Source organism: Sebastes fasciatus, chromosome 17 (genome assembly GCF_043250625.1).
Source record: "Sebastes fasciatus isolate fSebFas1 chromosome 17, fSebFas1.pri, whole genome shotgun sequence".
In the NCBI taxonomy this organism is placed as follows: Eukaryota; Metazoa; Chordata; class Actinopteri; order Perciformes; family Sebastidae; genus Sebastes; species Sebastes fasciatus.
Genome location: NC_133811.1, coordinates 6,405,256 through 6,422,998, shown reverse-complemented (window position 1 = coordinate 6,422,998; position 17,743 = coordinate 6,405,256). Strand labels below are relative to the sequence as shown.

Genomic DNA, 17,743 nt, shown 5'->3' with positions numbered 1-17,743 from the left:
CTCTGCTGCTTTATTGGGATGCTGCGTGGCTCAGCGGCGGGCAGCAGGCGTGGATGGCGGCCGCTTTTGAGAGAAGCCGCCGGCCAGCCATCTGCGTGCTGCCAAGCTCTGCACAGTGTCTCTTTGAGCAAACAGATGCAGCGCTAAATAAACACTATCTATCTGGAGCCCACGTGACGCAGTCCGGGCCGCTTGCCACGACACTTAACATGGCAGCTCCCTAACACTAACCAGGTGGGTGTCGAGCAACCATGATAATTCTTCGCTGCCACCAGAGCATTGAGGTTTAAGCTAATGGTCCTGCTGGGACGAGGGGGGGTGGAGGGAAGAGGGGGGATGTCAGATGGGAAACCTGCATTGTGAAAATGTGACCTTGGATCAGGAAGGGAATGAGAGACGCACATACGCAACTTAGATTGTCATGACGGTCGCTGCTGGTTCAGAGGCTTTTCCACACAGAGATAAAATAAACAGAACAATAGTTTTAATAGTTGACCAGCTGATCCTGGAGCTGTGCAGGAGAACTGATTTGATCACCACCTCTCTGTAAATAGCAGTGGATGTTTGCCAGACTGCTGTAGAAGAAAGTCTCTCATTTAGATAGATATTTGATAAAATGCAGGTAAAATGATCAGAAGCAGCATCCAAACAACCTACCACAATACCACATCCTGTGTAGACAGGAAGTTAAAAGACAAAACAACGGACTCAGAGTCCAATAGACTGTTCTTTTAAACGAAAGCCCGAGCACGCTTTTGTACATTTTTGCCCATGAAATTAATCAAACTGTAGATATTGAATATTTCCTCCTCACTCTTTATACTGTCAGTTCCTCTGACCGTCTAATAATGCAACACAGTCTCACGGCAGTTTGTGAAATAGTCACGAAATCTTATCTATTTGAGTCATGCACATAGACCCAAATTTCCTTTTTTTCGTGACTCTCAGCACGACTTTCAACATGTTTTTTCTGCGTTTTGCCGCGAACGTCCAGCAACACGTGACGCACGTGTCGATTTCCTCACCATTGTTTTCATAATAAAACTACTTAGGTTTAGGAATAGATCGACTTAGTTAGGCTTAGGCAACAAAACTACTTAGTTAGGTTTAGGAAAAGATTGCGGTTTGGGTTCAAATAACACCTGAAGTGGCGTAACTTAAGTACGGAAGTTGCGTAACAAAAACTTAGTTAGCTTCAGGAAAAGATTGCGGTTTGGCTTAAAATAACTCAGGAAGTGCCGCAATTAAGTTCGGAAGTTAGGCGACAAATAAATCGATGTATTTTTTGAACCACCGATCTACCCCGACCTCTTACCTATGCGGCATTTGCCGCTCTTTATACTTCCCGGTTCACAACTACGTGGATGACACAAGAATTGATTTTGTGCAGACCCTGACGAAACAAATGGGAACTTCAAATCTATGTACACCAATCAATACATTAAAACTGCTGTGCGACTGGGCTGAATAATGACGCTGATGTATTTACATTGGACTTAGTTGAAAGCCCGGTGCGTCTCATACAGACGCTAAATGGTGCCTCGAGTTGGGAGAGACGAGTTGAAAACATAATTTCAGTCAAACTCTGCATCATTTCATGTCTACACTGAATATTTTAGCCCCATTGAACTGAACAAAACACACACACACACACACACACACACACACACACACACACACACACACACACACACACACACACACACACACACACACACACACACACACACACACACACACACACACACACACACTGCAGTCTTCCTCCTCCTCTTCTTGCTCTGCAGATTCACCAGATTAATAATGGATCACATCAGTACTCATGACTTTATGAGACTCATGATGGCTTACCACTGAAAAAATACAAAGACACGACTTGTGTAATGACGCATTCGATCACATACCTGCTGGTGCAGCGTACACACACACACACACACACACACACACACACACACACGCACACACACACACTCGTAGACACAATCACGTACACACACACATAAAACAATGCTCCCTTTGTGTTGCACTCTAAGTAGCAGTTCAGTAATCTCCAGAGGCACATGATAGCACGAGTCCAGTGTCCAAAAGCAGATGTTCCCGTCCATCTTCTGACTCCGTCCTCAGACTGAGCTCTCAGCACCCTACTTTCATTATGAAATAACTACCACTATAAATGTAAGCTTTCAGGTGTCATATAGCCTGTGGTGGCCATATTGGATGCCTCCAACCTATAGGGACCATAAAAGCTGAGAATGGTTGGCAGTGTTTCTAAAACATACAGCCAGAACTGAATGTTCTGTACTGTCTGATCATGTGTTTAGATGTCTGCTTAGCTAATTAATTAACACAGTATATGATTTTTTCCACCAATATTAGGGTGTATATGCAGGTTATTTTAAACACGGAAAAACCTGCTAAAATAGGCGATAGATTACTGTCCCATTGCCAGTAGGCGAGTATGCCTTTTTTTCCTGGTGTGTCACTTTCAATGTGTGCCGTTAGTAAACCGTGAAAATGTGACGGTGGTTACTTCTACTTTATATCTGTTACTTATTCAGTTTCTTGTCAATCTCTCAAACCAGAGTTGGTGATTGTTGTAACAGTGGAAAGACTAACAAAGACGTTTTATTTTGTATCTGTCGAGTTTGAATGAAGTGTGTTTCGATGATCGGGGAGATAAAATGACTGTTGTCTGACTGGAGCCTGGTGGCTTTGAGGAGAGCATAGTACTTGTTTGTTTTGTCCAAAATCCCTGATAATTTCATTTACTTCAACGTGCGTCACATAGCATCGCGTGTCCAACCGGTTGTCATGTTTCCATCACTGGCGATCAGAGCTGGAGCCGATAAACACCCGTTACTACTGCAGAGTCATTTGTCCTGGAAATGAATGCCAATTGTAACATTTCCCACTGAAGACAAAAGCCAGATGTTAGTGGTTTTTTTTTTGTTCAGTGGGAAAGGGGCTTTAATAACAGTAATCACTAGTAGCTGCAATTATTAAAGCAGCATTAAAGCTTTATTCTATTTATATTACATTTCATAAATTGGGTGATGATTTCATATAGGTCTGTCATTACGAGCAGCTTCTTTCACAGTACTTATGGTCATTCAATCTATCGTTAATATAAAAGAATGTTTTAACATAGGCTTGTATTTTTAGCCCTGCTAGCAATGGTTCTTAAATCATTTTAGTGCCGGTGCAACTGGATGGACAGGATGGGGAATGTCAGTCAGTCTCGCCATGACAAATTGTATATTCATGGCCTACAGAGGATTCCTAATGATTTTGGTGACACCCTAATGTTATCTCTGCCACCAAGTCAAGATTAATATTGGAAATTTCTACTTGAACCAACACAGGTATGGTCAGGTATTTCTAGGGCTGACACGGGGAAGGAATTTTCCCTGCGGTGATAATGGTTGGCTCCACAGTGCAATATGTGGTATTATTGACAGTTTTATTTTAAATATTTTTTGTGAATTACTTAATTTATCTTAATTTTAGTGCTATATAAATACACTTTATTGTTAGGCTATTATTCGGTATATTGTTGCTTTTTAAAATGTCAAAGATGACAGTTTTAAAATCAATTAAATACGTGTTTATTGTTAAATGCAGGACACAGAAGGGCAATTTTTCAGCTGAAGCTCACGCTTTGGTTGCGTCTGGTTGCTATGATACGGAATATCCGCAGAGTAAAAATGTTTGCCCGAGGGAGAGTACTTGCTCTGGATATATGCAAAATATGCGGCACACCCATTGCAAAGAATTTAAAAAGAAAAAATGTGAACATAGCGGTTGTGGCGGCTGCTTGCACATCCCTTGCGGTGGGCTTGTCAATAGTACGGTATTGCAATGTTCATTGCAACAGCCCTTGGTATTTCACAAAGTAGTGGTCGGATATGAAATTTGCACTGGATATGAATCATGATAAGTAAGTTGACCCTTCCAAAATTACAACTCAAAAAAATTGTAAATGCAGTTGCAGTGCATTAGCTTGAAAAACTCAACAGGTCTCCCCCCGATGGTGTATCTGCCATAGTTAATAGATTTGAGACACAATTGCAGACCCTGTACAGTCCATACAGTGACGGCATCGTCCAGTCAGCAGCATGGACCTTCTGTTGCTGCCGTTCAGACTAGGACACCACCCAATCACCTCCATCCATGAATATAGGAAAGGGGAATAGTTCCCTTTCTCATCAGTGGCCCTGTGGGTGGGGGTTGGGGTGGGGTGGGGGGGTTAGCCTGAGGATATCAAGACATCATCTTTTCCATGATTCCTCTGCTGAGGTGTGAAACAGCATAAGAGAAAGGGATGGTCCCCCCCTGAGGCTAACGGAGCATGAAGTGGACCTGAGCCATAAATGCTGATGCAATCAAATGATGCCAATAACCTGTGAAATGCAAACTGTTCGTATGGATGACAATGGATCAGGGTAGGGGGGGCATGATGGCAGTGACAGCAGCGAGTCACCGGGTTTCCTAAATACGGACGTTCTGTTTTCATCATGTCATCACATGACTTCTCAGATCCCACAGGGTGGATGTTCCACAACACTCTGTGAATGATGCAACTCCTCCTCGCTGGTTGAAATACTGGCCCGTATAGGAAACATATACATAATAATGTACGAGTCAGATCATGTGACTCGGATAATTGATCACATCGTACTGATAACAATGCAGCCATTTACCAGAGGAGATATTATCTGACAGATACAGTGCTGTCCACTCATATTAATGGGTACCTTTTCACACCTACAGTGTACCGTGGCTTAGGCCATGTGGTGTCCTCCTTGCATCTATATTCGAACATATAATATGCAAACTACTCTATACTTATTGGGAGCTCACATTGACCACGTTTACATGCAGAAAATATTCTGTTTTCAGCCCTTATTCCCAAAAAGACAATATTCCTACTAAGCTGTGTACAAGGCTAATGAAAATGAATATTCCAGTTTACATGCAGCTGTGCATACTCCGATTAACGTAACCGGTAGTGGAGTTGTTCCACCGTGTGAACACAGCCTCCCTCTTTCATTCCTTAAACCACCTTCTTGAAAAGGTTGGCAATATTTGCGCGTATCCAAAACTAGGACTGTCAAAGATATTGGCAAAGATATCAAAACTAATTTTCAACCAGCCAGCCCTACTCATAATTGGTATTCCAAATAAAAATTTAATTCAAGTCATCTCCATAAATTAATTCCCCTGAATGTTCTTCTAGTTTGGGTGGAAAAGCCTCTGAAGCAGCAGAGAGCAGTGGATAGTAAACCCCTTCTTTCAAACCCATGACAATATTTAATTCAATTCCACATCCGCACACGGTGTAAATGGGGTCTTAAACTCACACTCTTTGGACATTCCCACTCCGAAGCACTTCTGCAGGCGGCAGTACTGACAGCGGTTCCTCGTCACCTTGTTGATAATGCAGTTCTTGTCCCGGTGACACGTGTACACCATGTTCTTCTGGATGCTTCGGCGGAAAAAACCCTGAGGAAACAGACAGAGGAGGGATGAAAAGAAAGACTCTCACGACATTAACCTAATTTTCCTTCTAATCTTCTGTAGCCGCCTATTTTCTAAAACATCCACGCAGCCCCCATTGAAATTCTCCTGCCACTGGATATCATAATGTCACGACAGTCTGTAGAACAATGTGCTAGATGTTTTTTTGTCTTTTCGTTGCCATTAAGGCTGAGACAAAAGAGAGTCGGTGTGTCCCTGCTGGGAGCTCTGCGGAGCTTCAAATGCTGGATTTAAGCTCAGAAACAGAGCACTTGTGGGAACAGAGAGCGAAGGAACCTCGGGGTATCAAACAGTGAGGCGGCTGGTGCTGGATGGAAGAATAACGGAGGACTTTGGTTCAGCTGTGGGCGGGGAGCGCCACGTCTGAAGGTGACATTGAGCTTCTGTCGAAGACCAAAGACACTTTTCTCTCCAAAGATTGTTTCATTGTAAGTCAGTAGAACAGAAGTTAAGTAATAGGTCTTAATTTGGCTCATTCAGTGCCTCAGTGTTGAAAGAGATATAAGTAAATAAGCACATGTAGCTCCGTCTACTCTTGTGACAGTGGAAGAGCTGTGATGAGATGAAGGGATCATTACAGTTTGAGGAGTTGAGCTCAGGGATTCAAGCTCAAGAGACTAAGTTTATCACTCCTAGATCGCTAAGAATGACAAGAAAATGAAAATGATATAGCCACGGTCACATTTTGATCACTGGTTAAAAAACCTGTAACTGAATGTCCTTGAATTTCATAAATGTTCTGTTACGGTTATGATGTGTGAGGCCTAAAAAAACCTTTCAACATGTGTGCAAGGCTAGCCTACAGACCCAACGGGGCCCCACAGGACGCAAGATTACAACGGGTTTAATTAAGTTATTAAGTAACGTTTTTCCCAATTAATCAAGTGCTATACAGGTTTTTATGTCTAAAAACAAGGCTGGGAATTTATCTGTTTATTTTGAGTTGTATGGAAAAGCTTGAAAGTGTGTAAAAAACACTGTAATTTACACATTCGTTGCTAGAGTCGGATCGATTTCTTTCACAAGCTCACTATGGTTTGATTTTATGCCAACCAGGATGAAATGGCATTTGTCATCATGACACGTTCTGGCAAATTAAAAACGTAACCGACGGCATCACAGCGCTAAATCCAACTTATATTACATTAGTAATAAACAATATGATAACGTGATTAACACAATATTATGTTTGTTTATAAACGGACTGAAACGGAACAAACAGAACTACTAGTGTCTGACAGGCCGTGCGCATCTGTCGAGCCGATGCCGTCGACATAACAACTGAAAACACGAAAGTTCATGTGTTTTTTGGGGTGTCGAAACAAGATGGGCTTCCGTTCAGTTAAATGGGTTTTATTTATGTAAAAAAAAAAAGCAAAATGACGGTGGAGGCGGTGGGTAAGTAATGCAATCAGTGTATGCCCGAAAACCGCGTAACACCGGTGACAACAACTACCACGGCAAGCCCATTGGTACACAGTGTTGGTATTATATTGGACGCAACATTTTGGTAGCTTTTAGTCGTGTCGACCTCAGTGCCTGTATAAAATTTGTCTGACCAAGAGAGGTTCTTGTAAGCTTTTGAATCAATCAGCCTTCCATCAAAAATCTGCACAAGGCCAACACAGTATGCACACTGTAGCTGTTATGTGATGCCAGAAAGGACCCTTTGAGCCCTCTTCATCTAAAAACAAATGTGATACGACACTCCACACGCCAGCGCTAATGAAGACGGTGCGGATGCTCCTTGAAAGTCTCTGTACACAGAAACGGAGGCCGAGCTCTGCTGCGTTTGTTGCCGAGCAAAGTGACAGAAAGCAGAGGAGCGTCTATAGGAAGCGCAAGTCGTCGCTGATTTTTTCTCCCTCTTGATATTAATTTGCCGTTGCTCTGGGGTCTTTTGCAATGATCGTCCATCATCCAGGCCCTTTTGCACATGTTTTCAGGCGTTTGTGCCCGAGGAGCTTCGTTCGGTATAAGGAAAAGGGGGTGGGGGGGTTAAAATTCCATTTACCATAGCTGCCTGTGACGGATGGGACCTTGCCTTTTCATTAGTGAAGCAGGATGCATGATGGGTAACAGATTAGATCACAGGACTGAAACGGCTGACTCTGTAGCCCATCTCGCCTCGGCCTCGAGCATCCGTCAACCTCCGGACCGCCCCCCCTCTCCGTAGCACAGATACCAACCAAAAGCAGCCAATCGCGCGTCAGCCCCGATGACACGTGATCGGTCCGAGGTCACCTCCCCTTCAGTTGGTATTATTCATTTTCTTAATAGAGGCCTTTATCCTGGCTGATGTAAGCCGAGTAGACATTACCTGTGGGGTCTGATGGATGACCATGGGAGCGGCCTGCAACGCCATCAGCTGCCATATAAGTGTGTTCAGGTTGGGTGCAGAACCCAAGGCTACCCAGGCACTTATGTCATTCAAAGCTGAGAGCATGCAGGTCACTTAGCCTTGGAAATCTGTGTTTGTGTGTGTGTGTGTGTGTGTGATAATGTGCTGAACAGTGTGCTGGGGGTTATACTGGGAGCTGCTGCAGTTTGCGTGTTGTGCACTGCTTCCCCAGACAGATTTGCATTTTGTGAGCTTCAGCTATTTTGGGGAGGGTTTGTTGACAGTTCAACGCCTGAGCTGCAGAGCATCTCATTTAAACTTTCCTCATCCACATTATTGATATATTACATTTAAGGCCGTCAAAGTTAACGCGATAATTACCTGTAAATGCTAATGCGTTTTAACGCCACTAATTTCTTTAACGTATTAACGCAACTTGCGATTTTTAAAGTTAGAGTGAAGATACTGGCATCATACAAAACCAGAAAACCTATAAGGAATCTAGCTTGTCGGGAAGGAGGCTAAAAAACGCTCCAAACTCTCACAAAATGTTGGCGAGGGGGTCCCCTGACCTCTGACCTCAAGATATGTGAATGAAAATGGGTTCTATGGGTACCCACGAGTCTCCCCTTTACAGACATGACCACTTTATGATAATCACATGCAGTTTAGGGCAAGTCATAGTCAAGTCAGCACACTGACACACTGACAGCTGTTGTTGCCTGTTGGGCTGCAGTTTACCATGTTATGATTTGAGCATATTTTTTTATGCTAAATGCAGTACCTGTGAGGGTTTCTGGACAATATCTGTCATTATTTTGTGTTGTTAATTGATTTACAATATTAAATATATACATACATTTGCATAAAGCAGCATATTTTCCCACTCTCATGTTGATAAGAGTATTAAATACTTGACAAATCTCCCTTTAAGGTACATTTTGAACAGATAAAAAATGTGCGATTAATCGCAATTAACTATGAACAATAATGCGATTACTGGAGTGTTTCCTTTTTCAGTTTTTGAAAGGCTAAATCAAGACACTATTCAACAACTTTCACAGCGCTTGAACATGTGGAGAAATCCAAAGACAGACCATGCCATGCTTAGTTACGGTTCCCAAGCTACGATTGGACAATTCCTATTCAAGGGAGGGGCTTAGCGAGCAGTAGATAGCGAAGAGCTATCATGCCTGGGCTAGCCTCTGTTCCACTAGCGTCAGTAACTCAATGCAATCTCTCATTCAGTATTTCTTTCATCAGCTTTTCTAAGGTTTACTTTCCATATTCTCAGACAGATCAGCTACTACTGTACAGTACTTGCTGTTAAAAGTTAAATTACTGACGAGTGCACGGAAAAAACTACAGCTTCCATGAAAATGTACCGATTTGGCAGCGTGGTTACTTTACCTCTGGTAACTTGGTTTCGTCCACATCTGTAAAAGTCACTTTGGCTCTCAGTTTAAACTCTCACTGAGTAACAAAGGGAGGGGATGTAACAGTCACAAGACAAGCAAGTGAACTATACTTAGTATACTAGGCTGTAATTGTGTGTATAATGTGTGTGTGGAAGAGGCTGTTTGTGTAGCCTTGTGTATCTCCAGCAGCAGTAGTGAACAGATGCCGCGACTCAGAGCACTTCATCTCTACAAGCCTCCAGGGAAACACCAGTGTCTGTCTGAGGTGACACTGAGACTCACACAATCATCACGCAGAATCACACAATCATCACATCTGCTCTTTTGCCTTGATTATTTCTCTCTCCCCTCCCCTCTTATTTTCCGTATTTCCTCTCTTTTACTCCTTCCTCCGTCTCTTCTTTCTTTCTGTCTTCCCTCTTCTCTTTTCATTCGTCTCCTCCGCCGCCACAGGACTCGAGTGTTGACCCGAGACTGTCGACTGCTCTGATATTTGCCAGCGCGTTGTCCTGCGGGTTTACTCATTTGAAGCTTATAAATGTGCAACCAAAGGACACCCTTGAGCTGAGTGTTGTACAAAGGTGTTTACCTAGGTAGAGTGCAGCGGGGGGGAGGATGGGGCTGCTGCTGCTGGGCTAAATAAATGATAGGATCAGAGGTTTCAGCTGTGGGGACACGCTGAGAATGAATCACACCTCCAACACAAGGATGCAGAGGAGGGCAGAGCCGCTAAACTCAGTTTACCCTCCTACAGCATCTGTCTGCAGCATACAGCACTATACAACTCCATCAGCTCTTCAAGCTATCTTAATATGTTTGTATTAAAACAGATGAATGGCATTTATCTTCTTTTGAGGATAATTTGAATCCAACTGGATGCTAAAATTCTCCCTACCAAGGAAACCAAGGATAATATAATCACTCACGTGTATTTATGTACTAAACAAGAGCTTCCCGTACACCAATAGTCTAAACTAAGCTCTTATAATTAAACTGCATGTAATCCACCATAAATTCTATTCATATGTGGAAGATATATGGTAAAAATGGGTTTTATATAAAACCATAATGACAAAAACGGTAGTCAGTGAAGCTAAAGTTGTTAAAATTAAAGCCACAATATTCTATTCCATGTAAAACATACAAATTACTTAGCGTTTCTTTTATTTTGTCCACCCTATTTATATCAATGAAGGGAGGATAACTATCTGACACACCTCTCTGTATAACGATATATAGTTCAACAGAACCACAAACAGTTGAATCAACTCCTCTCCAAAACAGTTTCTACAAAACGGAACATTTTAACCTTCATAAAGACACAATTTATTTAGGACTGTTGTATTAGACTGACTCAGTTTCAGTTTATAGGTGTAGCCTACTTTATGAATAGGAAACTGAGTGTATGTTATCTTATCAGATACGGTTGGAAAAATGCCTTTCCTATATGGATATTCCCAACAAGACCTCCAAATTAAATGACAAAATATCTCTTTCCTCAACGACACATACGAGAGTTTCCTGATCTGACAGGATACATTTCTCATGAGTATTGTGACTTATTTCTGTTTTAGCTTCTATTGACTAATCAATTTAGTTTATTTTGAACCTGTATTTTTTCTAGTTGCTTCCTGTTGAGCAACTTGCTGCTGTGAAAAATCTTGTGTCGAAACTAAGGCCGTCAAAGTTAACATGATATTAACGAGCAAACTAAACATATGAAAACCTGAGGAATCCATTGATACCAACCATGTCATACCAGCTTGTCACGAAGGGAGTTAAATAACGCTCCAAACTTGCGCTAAATTTTGGCGAGGAAAAACTGGCATGGCCATTTTTAAAGGGGTCCCTTGACCTCTGACCTCAAGATATGTGAATGAAAATGGGTTCTATTGGTACCCACGAGTCTCCCCTTTACAGACATGCCCACTTTATGATAATCACATGCAGTTTGGGGCAAGTCATAGTCAAGTCAGCACACTGACACACTGACAGCTGTTGTTGCCTGTTGGGTTTGAGTTTGCCATGTTATGATTTGAGCATATTTTTATGCTAAATGCAGTACCTGTGAGGGTTTCTGGACAATATGTTTCATTGTTTTGTGTTAATTGATTTCCAATAATAAATATATACATATATTTGCATGAAGCAGCATATTTGCCCACTCCCATGTTGATAAGAGTATTAAATACTTGACAAATCTCCCTTTAAGGTACATTTTGAAGAGATAAATGTGTTCAAAACCCAATTATGTGATTAATTGGGTTGAATATTTTAATAGATTGACAGCTCTAATCAAAATATCTTTATTTGCCGTATTCAATCCATTTGATCTGCCAAAAAAACTGTCTGTCTGATTATTTTATAGATATAAATCAAATATAAACCTTTATGACCAAAAACTGAAAATAACTATATTTTGCAATATCAAACTGATCAATGCTTTCTGGAAAGTTAATTGTGTTTGTGTTTATACTACTCTGTGCTCTTCATACCAGAACTCTCTCCTCTCTGTTGTGTAGATAAGGCCTTGTTGAGATGTAATGTCGGGGCATCAGGGGACATGGGCCCAGCCACCTGGGAGACGAGGCCACTTCCCCCTGGACTGATAAACTGCACCTTAACCGAGATCATTATCCAACATCTTGTTATCTTAATGGGCCAGGGATAGGGTGTCAGAGCGACGGCCCCGCCATCTTAGGTCTTCTCATTTACAGATTAAAAAACGAAAGTGCCGCCCATTAATTATTTAGCTACAATCCAACCCCTTGTCCACCTGGCCTCCTCCTCTTTCTCCCTCCCTCCCTCTCTCTCTATCTCCGTCCCTCTCTCTCTCTCCGTTCCTGCCATCGACTGGCTGTCCGGCTCTTTGGACTCGGCCGCGGCGCTTTGTGTTGCCTGAGCATTCAGTACAGCCGAGGGGAGAGAGGCAGAGCGGCGGATTAGCTTTCGCTCTTAATCGTGTCGACATCTTATCACTGCCGTGGAAAGTGGAGAGGACACTGGAGACCCTGGGGGGTTCCAGAAAAATGAGGAGGAGAGGTAGAGTGGAGAGTAGGAAGAGGAGGGAGGGTGGGAGGGGGTGATATTTATCCAGTTTATCCAGTCCAGGCTATTACTTACACCTGCAGTTCACTGGAAAGACACCACAGAGTTCAGGAAGGGGACCGGGCCGGCAGGACGATTGGGCGCGAAAAGTCAAAGAAGGAGGACGATGAGTAGAGCAGGTTTCCTAAAATGTTCCCGTCCCAATTTTAGGAAATGAAACCGGAAGAAGTCACTCGCTGCTGTCACATGAAAACTCCAGTTTTTGTGATTTTAATGTCAAACATGCACTATAAAGGGTTGAAAACAAAAAGTCTGAAAAACTGCACATTAATTTAACAAAAAAACAAAAAACATCACCGTAACAAAACAAAAGGATTTTTACAGTATGCAACAAAACAGGAGTAAATTAATAGAACTCAGTACTTCTGTACTAGAGTCTTTTTCTCCTGAATATGTGGATGAAGTGTCTTGTGACCCCTTACACCTCTACCTAAGTGGACACGAACAAGCTAACATCAGATCTATTTATCCAAAGTTTCGTGCACTTGCTGCAACTACAAGCTGTTTTCATTGGTCAAAATCGGTGTTGACGTTTCCATTTCCATTTTTCCTTCAGTCATCTGTAGCTGAACTATTCGGACAGACCTTGATTTCAGCAGAAATACACGTTTGACCAATGAAATCCTTCGTTCCAAGTGATGTCACACCTCCAGGTATAGCTCCAGGTAGCTTGATGCCAAATGGGGGAACGTCTTATCAATTTGGTTTCTCAACACCCAATAATGTTCGAGAAACACGACGACGACTACCTCAACAACCAAATAAAGGACAATATATGGCTTGAGATCACCCTTACTAAGGTTATATGTTGGTCACGGAAAGGGGCTAGGCACAACAGCTAGCGTTAGCATCAAACTCGAGGTCCGATTAGTTTATGTATTCTGTACTTAAAGTTAACCCCTTAGACATTCCCTGTCTGGATAGGTTTTTGTTTTGTGGAGTTGACACGGGTACTATATAAAATAAAGGATATTTGATTCTAACCGAACCCGGTATGCATAGTTACCGGGAATTCGCGAGACTACGTAGGTAAACTTCTCTTAAACAGAGTCAGCTGTGGACAAATGGCAAGTGCAGGATAATAACGATAACAACATAATAACAAAACAAGTGAATTTTCCATTACTTTCAAGATTCTCTTGAGTCACTTGCTTTAAAGACGTCATCACTAATGCCATGATTATTTTAATGTTCTCAGCCCCTACTTGTCAACAATTTTGAGATCAGATTTTCAACCAACAGCAACAACAACTCTTTCTCCAGTGAACACTTCAGGAGTATTATGTATGTGCTAAGTGTTTGTTTTTTTGGGTAACACAGAATGGGGAGAGCAGTGTTGTTGTGGTTCACCTGCTGTATCAACTGCAGAAACAGAACAACAGGACAAGAAAGGAGCCCGGACTGCACAAAGACCTGCATTGTTACTGTGGCAAACGTGAAACCTCAACAGATAAGGCACAAACAGAGCAGCAGTCAACAGCTACAACACGGAAAACAAGAGGCAGTTCTCTCAGACCCCCACTCCTCTCTTCTGTTCCTCCTCCTCTCCACACCACCCCCGCACCCCCCCGAAACCCAATCAGTGCTTATCTATCCATCCGAGCACCTGAAGTGCACAGATGGACCAGGAGATACACAGTAGAGATTGAAAGGCGAATCAGGGGGAAAGTAGAAGGGAGAGGGCAAAAAAAAAAGAGGAAGAGAACAAGAGGAGGAAGAAAAAAGGAGAGATAGCGAGCGAGAGGCCTGAACAGAGGAGCTGTGTGACTCACCCAACCTGCTCTGAATAGCTGCAGAGACAGAGAACCGGAGACCGAGCGAGAGGCATAAAAAAGACAACGGAGGAGAGAATGAGGAGGTTTCAGATCACCCGGTCCTCCACAGACTGTCCCACTGTGGCCCTATTCTTCAGGTTGCCGCTCGCCATTCAGCGCTCGTCTTTCGGCCCCCGGACCTGGCGGGGGCCCCCGGAGCGATCAGAAGCCATCTTTAAGCTCTCTCGCTTTCCGATGGGAGGCCCCTCCGTCCCTGCTCACTTACACATTAACACACACACACACCACACAGAGTCAGACCTGTTGCTGACCTGTCCCATCCAGCACAGAGAGAGGGCTGGACTCACAGTAACTCTAGTGTGTGTAACAGTAACACAGTCGGGACATTTAGTCAGGCCTTCTTCAGGGGTGTTACGTTCAGGATTTGGTCGGGGTAAACAGATATATCAAGTGGAACAAGTAACTAAATGCGTATAGAGAAGGGTTGACATGAAGCTGCCATGATGCAGACTGAATAACAGGAGAGGAATGATGTTTGTACACCCCCGACCTCCTCTGTACGTGGACTTTGATTAGAAACATATTTATGATACGTCACAAACAAGCGTAATCCGGGAGATGAGACGTTTCACACTAAACGTGTTTCAATTGAATTGCCAAGCAAATTTCGAAGAAATTTCAAGCAAATTTTTTAAATGTTGCAAAAAAAAATGCAAATAAGGTGCATTTCCATCAACTGGTTTGGAGCGAATAAACTCAGCAACAGCGTAGTTTTTTCAGAGGTTGGTGCTATAGGCTATGCATTTTTCATTTAATTGTTTATTTGTTAGCGACAGAGCACTTTAATGGTATAAAATACAAGATGTAACCATGTCGAAGTTAGCAAAAATTATAATTTACATCCGTAGTCCCTATAGGCAGGTTACAAAAACAGACAATATAGAGATACAAATATATGATACACACTTAGAAAAGACAAAATACATATCAGGGCATACGCCCTCGGGAACTAAAGGTTGCGAAACCGGAAACAAAACAAGTCGCCTTGGCCGATCTCTGAGAGAAAAATGGAGAGAGACAGATAACATTGGCCATGTTTCATGCTGTCTTTTCGACAAAGGCAAAAACCACCTCAAGCGAGCGGAAAAAAACCTTTTTGTGCGATTGAAGAAGTTTTACTTCAGTACTTCAAAATGAGCATAAAAATAGTCCATTCATTCAGCACCTGGTTTTCCCTGAGCTCTGAGCCTCACAATGGTTCAACTGAGCCTGTCCCTAATCCCTCTCATACACACTCCATTAGGAGGGAAAACAGAGTTAAAAGATAAGAAGAGGACTGATGTGTATCGCTATATAGCAAGCTAGTTTTTCACACCGACTCAGTGAGGGAAGCATCGGCGGTGCTCCTGTCAGGGTGGCTTCACAATTACATTTGGGTTTGAGGTAGATAATAATAATAATAATAATAATAATAATAATACCATTAATAATGTAATGATGGAATACAATGCTGACATGCATCTTCAAAAAATCAAACAAGTAAGCAAATGCGTTTACAATAAAAGCTCCACAGGGAACCTTTAATGCAATCCGTTCTCACTCCCAACTCGTCAAATACCAACACTCGGTCAGTGGCCCTCAGCGTCTGATACAGACGCATGGAGGCACCCTTTAGCGTCTATACGGGACGCACCGGGCTTTCAATTAACTCCAAAATAAACCCATCTGCATCATTATTAGATGATCAGAGCAACAGATGTAGTATAAAGAGCGAGAAAGTCTGCTGAGGGCGGGTGCGAGGGGACTTTTGTTGGGTCAACAAACACAGGACTTTCACCCAGGAGAGCGCTGTTCATGTCCCGTGTGAAACCAAGTCAACGTTGTAACTTATTAAACCGTAGTTTTGTTACGTAACTTCCATACTTTGTTCATGCCAGTTATGTAACAAGCATAGTTATTTTACATAACAAACATACTCACTTTAACCCAAACCAGGATCTTCTCCTAAACTTAATCAAATACTTTTGTAGCGTAATTAAACCTACATTGGAGGTTTATTTTGAAAAGAAACTATGCATGTAACGAGCAGAAACTTGACACGCCGTCCCTGACACGTCCGAAACTGGCGCTAAAGGGGTACCTAGAGCGTCACAGTTTGAAGCGTAGGACCGCTGACCAAGCTTGGAGTGAGTACATGTTGCTTTAAAGACATAAAACCAAAGGACTAAAGGACCATCATTCACAGCTACTGTAGGAAACCTGTTTGAGCAGGCGAGCGCTAATTCTCCTGAAATGATTCATTCCTCAAACAGCAAATCACCCTCGACAGCAGCATGCTACTTCACTTCACACGTCCTCGACAACCTGAGCTCTGTCCAAACACAGGCACACTCCAGGAAATACGCACAAAAAATCTCGCCTTTCAACTGGCCATCTACAGATGAGTGGGAAAGATAGGACGAGGCGGTATCACCAGTTGAGCAGCAGATTGCACTGCAAGGGGAGGAGAAGGATGTCGTGGCATAACAGTCATATCTATTTCCCGTCACACCTCTGCGCCGCTGACCCTCTCCGTTTGATTTTTTTCTCTCTCTATTAGCGCACTGGCTTCTTTTATGTTGTACAATGTTGACAAATCACATTATGTAGTGTGTGTTAGCACCGGGGGGAGCTGTATAGATTATGGTGACAGGCAGAGAAAGGGCCCGGCAGATCCATGTCCTCTTTTCGCTCTCTATCTCTGCAGTAAACTGTCAACTCAACTGGGCTCTTCATCATCGCCGTTCTGCTACAGCAGCAGACAACGGGGAGTAAATAAAGATATGGAAAGCACATGGGAGGAGGAGGAGGAGGAGGCTGATGAGATGTGAGGAGGATGCTGCTGGGCCGAGCACTGCTGTGTACGAAGGCAGGGAGGGGGGTGTAGTGGGAAATAAACAGGAAGGATAAATATGAGCTAATGACATCAAACCACCAAGACAAACAATTTGATTTCAGCTTTATGTAAATAACAACTGAATGTGCATTTTACTACTATTTGTACTAAACACAGGGCCAGATATAGCTCATAGCAAATATGCGAGTGCACATTCCAAATCAGTGTATCCACAGAAGCAGAAATATGCATATGCAATCTTGTTGCCAGATTTAAAAACTCCTGCATAATGCATTGTTACACCAAGGAGGTGTATTTTTAGTTTTGTTTCGTCTGTTAGTCAGCAGGATATCTCAAAGCCGGTGTGCAAAATACTCTCTGACAACGCATGCTGTGCACTTCCAAAACAGAGAAGACCCACATCAATAACACATTAACACCACACAATTATTCAATCCATACTCAGCGAAGGAATAAGAAATTATATTTAAGATGGGTTTTTTTTAAGTTTAAAAGTCAGGTTCAGTTTTGCAAACACATTCCCGCCACCCCGTAGCTGCAAATCTCAACACTGTAACCGACCCATTTGTTCTCAATTATCGCAAAATCAATGCCAGTCTCGAACCGCTAAACTAAGAATCGTGACCTGGCCAAACTTTGACTACTGTATGGCTTAGATCAGAAGTTT

At 42.7% G+C, this 17,743-nt stretch overlaps 1 protein-coding gene across 2 annotated transcripts in view; it reads right to left on the bottom strand.

Annotated features, from left to right (window-relative positions):
* The window catches only part of LOC141754814 (retinoic acid receptor beta-like), a 204,000-nt gene that overhangs the window by 50,430 nt on the left and 135,827 nt on the right, over window positions 1-17,743 (bottom strand). For both annotated transcript variants that reach the window (XM_074614149.1, XM_074614150.1), the window contains one exon: window positions 5,361-5,502. In XM_074614149.1, coding sequence (XP_074470250.1) covers window positions 5,361-5,502 — 142 coding nt within the window. The remainder of the gene's footprint in view (window positions 1-5,360; window positions 5,503-17,743) is intronic.